The sequence below is a fragment of the Charadrius vociferus genome, unplaced genomic scaffold, assembly GCF_000708025.1.
Source record: "Charadrius vociferus isolate BGI_N301 unplaced genomic scaffold, ASM70802v2 scaffold650, whole genome shotgun sequence".
Lineage (NCBI taxonomy): Eukaryota > Metazoa > Chordata > Aves > Charadriiformes > Charadriidae > Charadrius > Charadrius vociferus.
Window position 1 is genome coordinate 6143388 of NW_009646736.1, and position 13558 is coordinate 6156945.

General features: G+C 36.7%; 1 protein-coding gene across 1 annotated transcript in view; it reads right to left on the reverse strand.

Moving 5' to 3' along the window:
* SLC9A9 (solute carrier family 9, subfamily A (NHE9, cation proton antiporter 9), member 9) overlaps window positions 1-13558 on the reverse strand; it is a 205700-nt gene that overhangs the window by 140785 nt on the left and 51357 nt on the right. The window contains exon 6 of the mRNA XM_009890107.1: window positions 9249-9354. Within this exon, the coding sequence (XP_009888409.1) occupies window positions 9249-9354 (106 nt within the window). The remainder of the gene's footprint in view (window positions 1-9248; window positions 9355-13558) is intronic.

Below are 13558 nucleotides of genomic sequence, written 5' to 3' on the forward strand. Positions count from 1 at the left end.
CCTGCTGATTTAAGCACAACACTGCTCTGTACAGCAAGGCTCATGGAGAAAAAAGAAAGGAGGTTTTATTAAGCAAGGACAACATTATTTTATGTGGGATTTCCTCTCTTCTGGGAAAGAAGCTCTTTTAAAGTTCCTGCTAATAGCAAGTTTGGTTAGTTTCCCAGTGCTCACATCTCCTGTTCCAGATGGTCACTGACGTGAAACTCTAATTATCATCAACAAAATAAGCTGGGACTAAACCCTTCCTCAAAGGTAAAAAGAGCAGATGGACAACAGTAATTTCATTATTATAGAAAAAATAGATGAAAAGGATTTCTTATCTGCCTTTTAAAATTGTTCACTAACTTGTTGCACAATTGACTCCTTGCTGTATTCATTGGTAAGTTGCTCTGTTTGACTGGTTGAACGCTGTTTGGCACACAAGCCTTTCTAACAATATTTGGAATAGCAGCCAAATTCATCTTGTCTATGGGGAGCCAGCAAGTGAAGTGTTTGGGCTGAACTTCTATCCAGCATTTTGTGTTCTTTCAGGTTTTCAGGTAATTCTATTTTATTCCCCTCCATAGTGTTACAGTTATCCCTCGTCAGGAATCTTAGCAGGAATAAAATCACAAATAGTATTTATCTGGGATGAGGTTTAGGCTGACTCCAGAGATCCAGCTAGTCATTTGTCCAGGACTGTAGCTCACAGGCATTGAAATCCCTAAATCTTTGTCAAGGATTCAAGGTCATGCACGTCAGTACCATGGAGCAACTCTTCCTATGCCTGTTGTGGTTCAATGCTGGTCTCACTTTGGTGTGAGTTCTAGGTCAGGTTTTGCAAAGACAACCACCCATCTAAGCCTGCCACTGCTCAAACTAGAAGCGTCAAACAGAAGCCTCAGTCTCTCCAGTTCTGCCAAATTAATTTACGTATAGACAGCTACAAAGAAAGGGTCTGGGCAAAACTCTCTGTTTCTGGCAGAATCTCATTCCTTTCCTGAATTCAGATTCATTACCTGATTGCAGTGCACCACTCTTTAGAACTGACTGTCCTAATTCCTATACTTTTCACAGCTTCTTTACAGTTCAGGAGCACATTTTACTGTACTGCTACAGAATTTCAAACATAGACATTCCTAACAAAATAACATAAAACTGCAACATTGCACAAGAGAAAAATAATTGTGTTTTCCTCTGCATCCCTATGAGTACACAAGCTTTTCTTTCCTCTAAAGAGTCCTAGCTACAGGTCTAAGTATCACCGTCATGATCTGTATTTACACAGTATGCCATATATTGGTTTCCCACCATGTCTTTTCTTTCCTCACTCTTGCTTTTTTCTAGCCATGCCTTCACAATCTCCATTTGTTGCTTTCATCAGTTCAGTTCTTACTTTCTCTTTCATCCCCATTTCACCATCTCTTCCCACACTTAGAAATCTATATGCCACCTATTTTCTTTAAGTCGGAAAATGTTGCATGTGTTAATCCTTTATACCTTTTTGTCATCTGCCTGATGGCACACAGGTGCTTGTATTTCCCTCTTTTCTTCCTTGGCTGGAAGTGTGTCTCTGTGCATACTTTCTACAACAGTTGGCAAGGAATAAGGCTTACACGTTTTTGAAAAAGAAGTACCTGGGCTGAAGAGTTTTATGCGTAGGTAGACTAAAGCTATTAACTGTGTGTGCATAAGGGCCCACTTATGAATAGAAGAGGTTCTTTTACACTATTACTTACATACTGACATGCCTAGGCTGTGTGAATAACATCTTGTCTTCACTCAGATACATGTTGGAAATAAACAGAATTTACATGAGTTTCTTTTTAACCCCAGTGGCTGAAATAGTATAGTAAAAGGCACTAAGAAATTACATGAATGCATGGTAAAAAATATGCATGTACTGTAAAAAATATGCCTAAAAATACAAGGGCAACACAGAAACAAATATTCGTTTTCCATATGGGATGACTCAGTACTGAAGTAATCATATTTTTTGCTATTTGCTAACAGTGCCTAATAAATCTCAGCAGGAGGTATGAGATACAAGCTGACAGACTTCACCATGTTCTTAAACTGACTGAACTCCCAGTTACCTAGAGATGAGGAGGAAACTGAAACAAAGACCAAGTATTGGCTAGTAGAAAAGTCTTTGTTTCTTAATTGAAAACATATGATACAAAAGGTTTTGAGATAGTACATGTGGAAGCCCATGATATCACTTTTAAAGGCCACTTTCTGACTGTAAACACAGTTTGAGGGAAAAATACGATATGAGAACATTCAGCTGTTCTTGCAAAATTTTTTCTTCAATGGGTTCAGGGATCAAAGTGTGGCAAAATCTATACGGAATGATGCTCCAAAAATGGAAGGGCAAAGGATCCAAATTAGAGACAGTCCATGACAAAAGAAGAAAGCTTAAAATAATTGTAAAGGGAATCCTATGTCTACTGAGATTATGCATCAAGGAGACACCCATCATAGCTTTCAAAGCCAATATTATTTTCTGCAAATCCCAGCTCCCAACTTCATTATTCAGCAATATAGTTACAGTATCTTTTCATGTCCTTTATAGAACTGCTGATTTTTATATATAATAAACATGGAATCACAATTAGAAATTGCAAAAATAGGAAAGTAACACTTGCAGATAATGGATAGTTACCTCACCAGGCCAATGACCAAGTTATGTGGAACATAAAATGAATATTTGTACCTCTATTTGGTGTTTGTTAAATGTCTGTTTCTTCAGTCTCTGATTACGTTCTGTGTAAACTACTTTCAAGTTCAATGACGTAATAACAGAATTAAAACCACATAAGTAATAAAAATACATGTATACAAATAGCTAAAACCAGAAACGTTTAAAGATTCTTATTAATTTTCTGTTTGAGATCCATTTGATCAAAAGAGTTTTTTATATTTTGAAGAGATCTGAACTGAACTAAAATTAGTAATATCATGACTGTACCTTTCAGTAAGAATCCCCAGTGTGACAGAAGGAATTCTCTTGACTTCCTAAGGCAATTATAGGGGTCACTGTCTGAGAAATGTCAACCTTAGAGGGTGCTCAGCACAAACTGAGCTGAACTCTGGCTTCTGAGTTATTTCCCCTGGAAATGGATACTGTTTTTCAATAAATTTGTCTCGGGTATTTTAGAACACCCCATACAAGTTTCCAGGAGAACTTCTGCCAAGAAAGAATGGTTTGAACATGATATTAACTTGTATAAAGTATTATTAGACTAGGATGAAAGTATTTTTTGAGCAGAGAAGAGGTATGCTATGACACGTGTTGGTTCATGTCCATCCTGGAAATAGCTAAAAGGAGACACCATTTCCCCACTGGGCACAGCAAAGCTGACCATCACCTTTATCAATTTGCCCTGCCCCTTTTCCCCTCGATACTTTGCCCTGGCATCACAAACACATTGAATAATCAGAGTTCCTCCTTTATACTTTATCCTATTGTAGCAGATAAGCTCTGTTTATGCTAAAGAAGGAAAGACAAAAGCAAGATGAAGTGGGCAATCTCCAAACCATTTGTCATAAATTTCAAGCCTTTTAAGCTATTAAAGAGGGGTCTGGATTCTATGGACAGTTAATTTATCAAGCACAAATATGGTGTCATATGCTGTAGCTAGATCATGAAAAATAGACTTGAAATATATCTATTGTTAGAGAAAAATTATATTCCCAGAATTTCAGCAAATCAACTTTCTTCGTCATGGTAAACTGCTTGGTAAATCTTTGAACCAATCCATACAAACCTATTATGTAGAAGGAGGTTGCAGTTCCCTTCTACCAGCACAGACTTTTGGTGGGCAAGAAAAAAAGGAGGAAAAAAAAAAAAAGGAGGAAAAAAAAAAAGTAAAGTTACCTATTTATTCCAGACCATCTTATCTGGCTAATAGCCGCTCACTGAATTCCTGAAACAATATTGCATCTGTGAGCATCAGTACAAATATACATCTCGCCAACAAATACTGTTCCATCGCAAGGGATCATACAATAACAGCATCTGTTATGCCTCCAGTTCTTACCTAGTTCAAAGAATTTAGCCTTTTGGTGCTGGTCCTAGACTTTTGCAAAGGGAGTCTTACAGCCTTACTGGGTCAAAATCTGGGGCAACCATTGCCTGATTTTTGCTAATAGGCATAAACGAATTTTGTGGAATCTATACAACCAACAGATACTTTACAGAAGAGGCAGGATATCTCTTTCAAAACCATTTTTTTGTATTTTTTGTTTACTTTCCTCTTTACCTTCTTCTGAACCTCCAACGTTATTATCTCTTCCTTTATGTACCATTTAAGGCACTTAAAATAGTCAAGCTCAACTTCACAAGTAAACTACGCTTGCAGCATGGTTCCTCTCTGCCGAGACATACCAATACTTCTAAGCCTTCTACGGCAATTAGCATTTTGACATGGGATGGGAGGTCTTCCTTTCACATGTCAGCTAGTTTCTGTGTTCTCTGACTTCACTGCCGTGTGATCCTCAACCATGCTTTTTATGTCCATGATTTCCACTTAATTCATGTATGAAACTGTTCTTGATTGTGTATAACAGAGCTAGGAAATCCATTCCTTGCCACATGTCACAATGTCACACGTCCTGTTTCTCTTGGCTGCCACTCACTTGTTTTGATTACTTGTGAAAGACACTGCCATATGTTGATATCCCTGCTGCCCATTATGACTTCCATACTGTCACCTCTTCTAGGAAGGGGATGAAACTCACCAGGTCCACTGAGCAGTGGTACAGAGCCAGCAGAGAAATGAAGTCATGTCTTTCACATAATGATGATACGAACACTTCTGACACTGACTACAGTGGAGACATCTCTCATGTAATGTTCTCTTAGACAATTTGTTAACAGGGAACATGTATCAGTATTCATTACTGCTTTCCACATGCTGCACTCACTGAGCGCTCAGCAGGAGAAAGATTAAATAGCTCTGCTAAACAAACTGTCTCAATGGTAATGGACCCGTTCAGCTACTTTTCAGTCATATCTCAAGCTATTAAATGCTTTTTATACAACTTCTTCCACACTTTCTTCATCAAATTTCTCTGCAAATGTGGAAAAACTATGCCAGGTCCAAACCTACAGCACATGCACTCAAAATACATGTGGACTTTTTCTTCAATAAGTGATACGTGGTATGAAGACAGAACAATGAAAAAGGAATCAAAATGAAATAAGAGGTCAATCCTTATGATTTGCTCAAAAAAATCCATAAATCATAAATTTTTAGCCAAATTCTACCACCTTCATTGCACACAACTCCAATTGAAGTTAATGGGATGTTTCTCAATTTTGATCTTAGTAAGTGCCTGGGTACACAGACAGTTCACTGCATTTGTCTGTAAAGTACTATCTACAAACCTAAGCAATGATAAACATTCCTGGGTCTGAAATCTATGAATGAAATAGATCACCTTGAATGTTGTGTCCTACAGCATGAATGCCTATGCATATCTGAAGCTGAACAAACTGCTGTTTTATGGCGTTCAGGGAATTGGATGGCAGAAGCTTAAATTTATAGCTAAGAGAGCAGCTTTATGTGTGCTGGAACATTTGTAAGCTAAATTTTGTTGTTATTTTTGCAAAAAAGCTGAAGAAGTTGAAAACTCAGGAGCTGGAGGATACAAACATTGGTAAAAAAGCTACCACCTGGAATCTTTTCTGAAAATATTACATCATAGACCAACCCCCAAGTAAGCAAAAGAAGTAATTCTATGCAGTATATATTATGATACAGTGATACAAGAAACATAATCTTAAATTGTATTCTTTCATTCTGGAAGCTACAGAATAAACTCAGGTAAACTTCTTGGTGATGAAATACAATATATCTGAAGAACTGAGAATGATTTCTTTCTTAAAAATTGTAATAAAAATATGATTGGAAAGATCTTTCCATAAAAGATTGCCGTAAACTGTTGTCTAAAATTTAATTCCAAATAGTGAAACAGTCTCTAATCATAAAGACTATAAGCATATTTAAATACACTCAGAAGAAGCTTAAATCGTTTATTTTTCCTACATAGGTTTTGTTTGTTGGTTTTAATGTTTGCATATATAAAATACTTCTACTAAAAAGCTTATGCTGTAAATAGACATAGAAAGTGGACACCGGTGCTGAGGCAATTTCCTGGAAAACAAAGCACGTAGGCAGTATTCATGGCATAATTAGTCATATAGGTTTTTCTGGGTAAAAGCAGACGTGTTTAGTCATGTAATAAGTATTGTCTTGTAGGGCTCTGTTATTATTTTTCTTAAATATCTTGAAACCTTGATACAAAACAGGGTCAAAAAGGACTCATTTTGAATATTTAAATCCTAGTTTTCTTCCAAAATGTTTATTTCCTGTGGGAATTCTCACAGACTTTTTATTAAAAGGAGACTTTTTCCCTAATAATGAAAAGTTGTAAGCAACTCTGCAAGTTCCTTATATAGGAGAAAATCCTTGTTACATCTACAGTGCCCTTGCTTATAGAGGCCTTTGTCTGGATGAGCTCTCCCAGATGCACAGCAGCTTGTCAGCCTTTTTGCAGCCACTACTGTCAATTTGATTCACAGTGATCCCTCCTGCATGGATTATCTTAAAATAGCACAGTATAAATGAAATCTGGCAATTAGCACAAACAGCCAGGTGTTTGGTATGGCAAGATGGCCTATAGGAGAGTTGCTAATTTGGCCTGGAGAACTTGTGTGCTTGATCAGTATTTTCTGAGGGCAATGGGCCACGGCGTCTGTACACACTGTTGTAGGAACACACAGCTAACGTGACTTATTAAATCCATATGAAAAATGTAGGGGTAGCTGGTCCTGCTGCGGTCCTTCTTAAACTAAATGATAAACAGCACAGGAAAAATAGAGGTTGGAGGGAGAAGCTGAAGGAAAAGAGAGATATCGATATAAAGCCCCGTTGGCAGACAGCTATACTACCTTCACCTTGCCAAATTGCCACAGCCAGCCACAAGGGCCTTCCCTCTTTTCTCTTCTTCCCTTTCCTTCAGTGAGTCACTCCTGCAGACACTAATTTGGTTATTCTGTTAGTTGATGGAAAACACTGTGTATTCTCTTATTCTATTTTCTGTTTACCATTACACAGTGTACAAAATGACTTCTTGCTTTTCTGGATTTGTAAACATTATTCTCACACCTTTTTAAGTAGTCTATTACTGTAATTATGAACATGTTGTGTTTGCACCATCCTGAAAAGTGGTATGTGTTACAGAGAAAAAAACCTAGCTGTTCTTTTGTAGTGACAGAAAAACCATATTCTCCATTTAAACTCGGTTTGGTTTAGTGGGGTGTTAATGTACTGAAGCTGACATTATTAACAGTACAGCTTTACTTAAAAGGCTACGGGAAGGAAGATCATGTTAGGTTGCAGAAACATTGTATTTGTGTAGAAGCTGATTATTTAAGCCAGAAATTAATTAAATGTGAAACTGATGATGCCGTATATTCTCTTCAGTCTCTACAAATGACTAAATATATTAGAGAAATCAAGGTATAGGTCACACTGAATATATAGAAAATACTCTAGTTTTCCAGTGACAAGTAAAAGTTGTAATCCCTCATGTACAGCAAAGAAAACATGAGAAGGAGATAGCCAGCATTTGCATCGGACATCCTTCCTATAGATTTCTGTATCTATGCACAGGCTGAGGGTCATAATGTAGACTTCAGTACTGGGAAGAGTAAAGGCTAGAAACTCATGAATCACGTACTATCTGATATTACTTTTCTTTCCAGATTTGCTTTACAGTTGAGTTGTACCTTTGCAGAGATCCATGTGCTTTGACATCAGAGCAACTGAAAACTACAGATGCTTAAAATATTCTGGGTCTCTTTGAGTTGCTTGTACCCTAACTGTTCCAAGTCTATAGGATCCTTGCACTATCAGATGAAGAGTCTAAATGAGCTATAAATGCCTAGGCTTTTACTAAACAAAGCCAAATGAGAGAGAAAAAAATCTCAGAGTTTTTGTCACCTACGTGCTTCTTTCCAATTTTAGCAGCTGCTTTAATGCTTTTCTATCTGTTCTCTCCACTGCAGTTTCTATTCTTTGCTTAGTTTTCCCTTTGCGCATTTTATTATCCGATGTACTAGATGCTATCCTAAGTGACACATTCCAACCACAGTCACTGAATGTGACAGCCGTGCTGTATCTAATCATGAAATGCTGTGCTCAGACATTTGACATACTACTTTTGCTCTAAAAACAATGTGAAGAGTTTAGTGTAGGTGAAGGTAATTAGACTGATAATTGGAGAATGAGAAATTAAATAGGAATACTATTTTTTTTGTATTGTGAAACAATTTTGTTCATGGTTTTTTGCAATTAAACTATTATAAATTTTTCCATGGGGTTTCAGACAAAATATAAACCTAATTTTTTAATGACTGCAAACTCTGTAAAAGTCTGTTTTTCTGAAGGGTAGGACAAATCCTAGTCCAAGGAACTGTATTTTAAGGAGAAAGATGGCACTGAATTGGGACTTACTGTGAAGCATCTTCAAAAATGAATTTCATTTTGCAGAGTTCTGTTACTTTTAAGATTATCTGAGAGGATTATTTGTATTTCTAGCAAAGCTACAGGAAGCATATAATACATGTAGAGTGGAGTTAACTTCAGATTCTGTTAATCATGTACTTAGCATCTGTGTTTTTAGGACAGCACATACTTGTGTGATTCTGGCCTATCATTTGTGATCTGTTTGAGGATTCCTGAGAATAAAAAAGCTATATATAAATTTAAGATAATATTAGCAGCTGACGCTCTGTCAGATTCAATAGGCAGAAGCAGATAAATTGAGCTACTGTGTAACACTTTGTGGTTTTATTCTTGGAAAATAATAAATTGCAAAAAATAAAAAGAAGCTGTCTCCAATCTGATAGTTGCCCTATGTTCTAGGTGCTCATTCAGCATTATTTTTTTCAAGATATCTTGTTTAGATAAGAAAAGAAATCATATTAAATTAAACTTACACATTTCACAGAATATACTGCTTTCTAGGTTGAAGAAAATGAACTAAATTCGCATTTTGGATGCATAGTTGCCATTAGCAATATTGGAATTCTGGTGTTTAACAAACCAAGACCAACTCCAGAACTACAGCTCTGTAATGAAAACTTCTAATGTTATATGTATACTTGCACAAGCTCTATCAGTGAGAATTACATCAGCAATTAAAGCTTGCAATTGTCTCACCACCAAGTAAAGAATGGAGGTGGGTGTACTTACTGTGTCAGCACAATAGCCACAGCATCATTTAGGACACTCTCTCCAAACAGGAGTGTGTACAAATCTGTATCCACATGCAGCTCATGGAAAATAGCAAGCACTGTCACTGTATGGAGAAAAAGCAGATTTTGTTATTTTCATATTCATTCTGCAGTGCAAGAAACAAAGCAATGTTAGAATACAGGTTTCGAGAAGTCCAGTCCTATTTGTTACCTAAGTGGGTAACAATAAGTTAAAAGACATCAACTCAAGCATTTAAGATCCTTAAATCCAGCAAGTCTATATGTTTTGGTGCTTCAGCTGAGTTAGGAAGAAACATTCCCTGTCGCATAGAGAACCATGCATAAATGAAAATGTCACAGCATATTTTACTGTGCATAAAGGACTGTGATCTTGTGAGCAAGGAGAAATAAGAGTGCTGAAAAGACAGGTTTTTCATGGACTCTGTGTGTGATAAGAGTAGCGGTTTACCTATTTTAAGAAGGATTTTATAACGTTTATCCATCTGTTATGCACGTTCACTGAGGAACATGCCCAACCTCATACCCTGTCCCACCAGCAGCATAACCACTTTCACCTCAAGTGTAGCGTATCTGTAGTCATGAAGCTCTCTCATCCAGACCAGGATATCTGATACTTGTAACCCATTTTAAGCTTCCTTCAGCATATCATGAGTTGAAATCCCTTCCTTCTCCCTAAGTTATGTGCTATATTTGATTTTTACCTTATTAGCACAATAGAAAAAAATAGAGTTTGTGGAATTCAAATTGAAGTTGGGCAAATCATGTAGACGCACATCTTCGGGGACATTTAGACACTTGCTCATATTCAGGTAATTAAGTCCTATAGACATTAAGCATGCCTTATTTCTTTTATGCCTCAGTTTCCTTACTTGTAAACAGGGGATCACAATCCTTCCCAAGATCTACTTAACACTTCATAATCTCCAAATGAAGAAGGCTATCTATGTTCTATATTGATATTATTATTCTCTTTTCATGGACGAAGCAGAGCTTTCTCTTTTCAAACAGAATTTAATTTAAAGCCCCCCAATTATTTGTATGGTCAAAAATTACACAGTAACTCACTGCTTCACTGGTGCTCATTCTAGTACATAATTGTGCAATTGACTCAATCCTCATGGCCCAGGAATCCCAAAGATTAGGAGTGCCTCTGGGATGCTCTGTTAACATCTGACGTTTCAGAAATGAGAATTATATATTTTTACATTGAGATGACTGCTGATAATTCACACAAAAATATGAACAGGTGATTATGCTTTGTCTTAATAACATTTCTCGGAACTTTGAAATCATTACTGATAAGATTTTCTAAATGGCACTTAAAAGTGTAATCTAAAAATCAGTTTACAAACCCAAAATAGATTCTCAGTTCTCCTGTGAGATTTTATGTCAAAGTGATCTCTGTTGATGTGTTATCTTTGAAGAATTTTCGAAGTGTTATTCTACAGAAGACAATTTAGGAGATGTGTGTAGCTGAACATTTGCTGATATAGCTATATTTAAACTAGCTAGTTATATTTAGCCATCCTGATAACCTCACCCATCTACTCCTAGTGCTGTTATAATTTAAACTAGGAAAACAGTTCTTTCCCCAGAACAGCTCAAAGGTGTAGGAAGAATTCCTACTTGCAAAAGATATTTTCTTGGTTAACCAATATCTATGTTTGGGTTTTTGCTTGATTAGCTGCGCTGCCTTAATGTGCTAAATGTGGACCCAATTTAGTCTCCCATTCTTTGATGCCATTGGCATAACAACAGACTTGTTTTCTGTAACTTTTTGCCATTTCCAGCTTTTGTTTATTAGCTAATTAGTTTGGGCTCACATTAGTAGTCGCTCTGATAATGATAGAAGGAAAAGAAGAGTAATCAAAGTCCAATGTACTGTTGGTATGTACGTGTAGCAAGCCAAGCCAATTAGACAGATGCCTACGCATTCTTCTCCTTTCTCTTGCTTCCTAAGAAAACAGCTTTCTCTTTGTGCTTTCTCTCCCAATGCTACCCCAAAAATCTGGCTTAAATTCTTTTCAAATGAAAGCAAAATAATAAAGCAAGCAACACAGTAATGCATCAACTGCCTCTTCTGGGACAGACTCCCCAGTTCACCCAGTTCTCAGAAACTGTCTTCCATTTCAAATGTTTCTCCCATTCCCAACGGAGGTTATTGGATCTTCTATACAGCACTGCCTGTCCCTGACTAAAGAATTCTGGTCTCTGTTCCACCCCTGGTTTTGTTTGGCCCACGGTATGGCAAGCTTCAGTCATACCACTGCTGACAGATACTTATCTGATCTGTTTTTAAAGAACTGAAGTGATACTGGTTCCACAAATCCCAGGGCAGACTAACCTGCTCTTCAGTATTCATACAATTTATAAATGCAGTGATTCCTGAATGTCAAACCTAAATCTCGCCTCCTGCTCTTCAATTCTGTAATTTCCATTCCTAGCCTAATGAGACATGAATAATTTGTCATGTTTACTTCATTTTTCTTTCCAGCAACATTTTGCCTATTCAAAGACTCATTTCAGATATCTGCTCTCAAAACGGCCTCACTTCTTTCAATCTTCTTTCACTAATGTTTTCTAGCCCTTTAACCACTCCTAATCTGTCTATATCTTTCTTGAAATACAGTGCCCAAAATTGCATCCAAGTACTGCAGTTGACACTTGCTGCCAAGAAACAGACTGAGAAGATGCTGTAGAACACATTAATAAATCCTGCTTTCCTTGTTTTGCTATGTATTGGTACTGATGACTAATTTTCAGGTTGTAAACTTGAAATCCTTTTCAGCAGTCAATGCTCATTTCTTATCTTCTATCTATGAAGTTGATAATTTCTAAGTGTAGCATTTATCATTGTTGATTTTAAACTGCTGCAGGAATCATATTTAGTTCTAATCCTGTCCTTCAAAGTGTTTGCAGTATCCTCTCGGCATATTATTATACCTTAACGAAGCAGCCTCTATTGCATTAGAAAACTCATTAATGAATAGGTTAAATATTATCTGCATAAGAACAGAGAACTGCATAATTTTTAACACATCCACTCCATTTAGGTAAAGTATTGTTTTGCCAACCACTGTCTAGTCATTTCCTCAAGATCACGTGTGCCTTCATTAATTACAAGAATCTATGGATATAGTTCAGAATGGGCATATCAAAAAGGGACACAATACTCTGCTATTGAAGAAAGTTATTTTAAATTATTCACTGGGTAGACTAATAGTCTATGAATAGTTATCATTGTCCAAAGTAGTCACATCATGTTTTGTCTGATGGATGACTTTAAAACTCAAGGGAATTAATTTAGAAATTCAGTACTTGCTATCATGTGCCACAGTAGCGTATCTAACCTGTGAGAACGTTCATCTCTAAGCAAAGACCATAGAGCCTCCATTGCAGTACGTATGGCCTCTCTGGCTTTCTGAAGGCACTTTTGAGGAACAGTAAGTAGGGCTTGTTTTTTGTGTGGTAACTACTCAAAGACTTGCATAACTCATTAGATACAATATGTATTATAAAAATACCAAACTACTTTTCATTAAAGTACACAGTATCTCTTCATTTCTTTTTTCAGTCTAAGCATATGAGGACAGAGATAGTGATAGGTAAAGAACTAGATGGCTAGAGGGACAGGTAATTGGGGGACAGCAAACAAACATCTTTTGTGGCAGTAGAAAACCGAAATAACATGTATCAGGGCTCCTGACTCAGAGAGGATTGTGAACTTCATTGAAAAATTCAGTGACGGGAAACATGAAATAGTGAAGCATCTAAGATTTTCACAGTACTTCTGCCAACGGAAATCTGATTCACTTCTTCCTTCACTTCATGGACTGAGGTAACATCTGTTAGATGCTAAGCGTAGCATGATTTTGGTTGTACTCAAGTCAGAACACGTGTCTGTGGAACTGGTTTGACATACGTAGAAACAAATTGGCTTGTTATTAATTCCTGTATTAATCCCTGTAAAAAGTATGTATAACCGAAATACCAGCAAACTACAACAATCCCTAAGCTAACTGTATCCCATACTTCTTTGCTGTTATGCTTGAAAAGAATAAGGAAGCTCAGAAAATAAATGAGACCATTATATAAAGTACTGGTATTATTGTACCTTCGTCTTCTGACTAGAAATATTAATATCTTTCATAGTTCATGGGCCCAAATTCTTCTAGGAGGGCAGTATCAAATGGGAAGAAAATAAGGTGAGAGAAATCTTGCTTCTATTTCCTGTCCATTTTTCTCTAAAAATAACAAATCCAGTTTTAATTATTTTCTCCTTTCCCT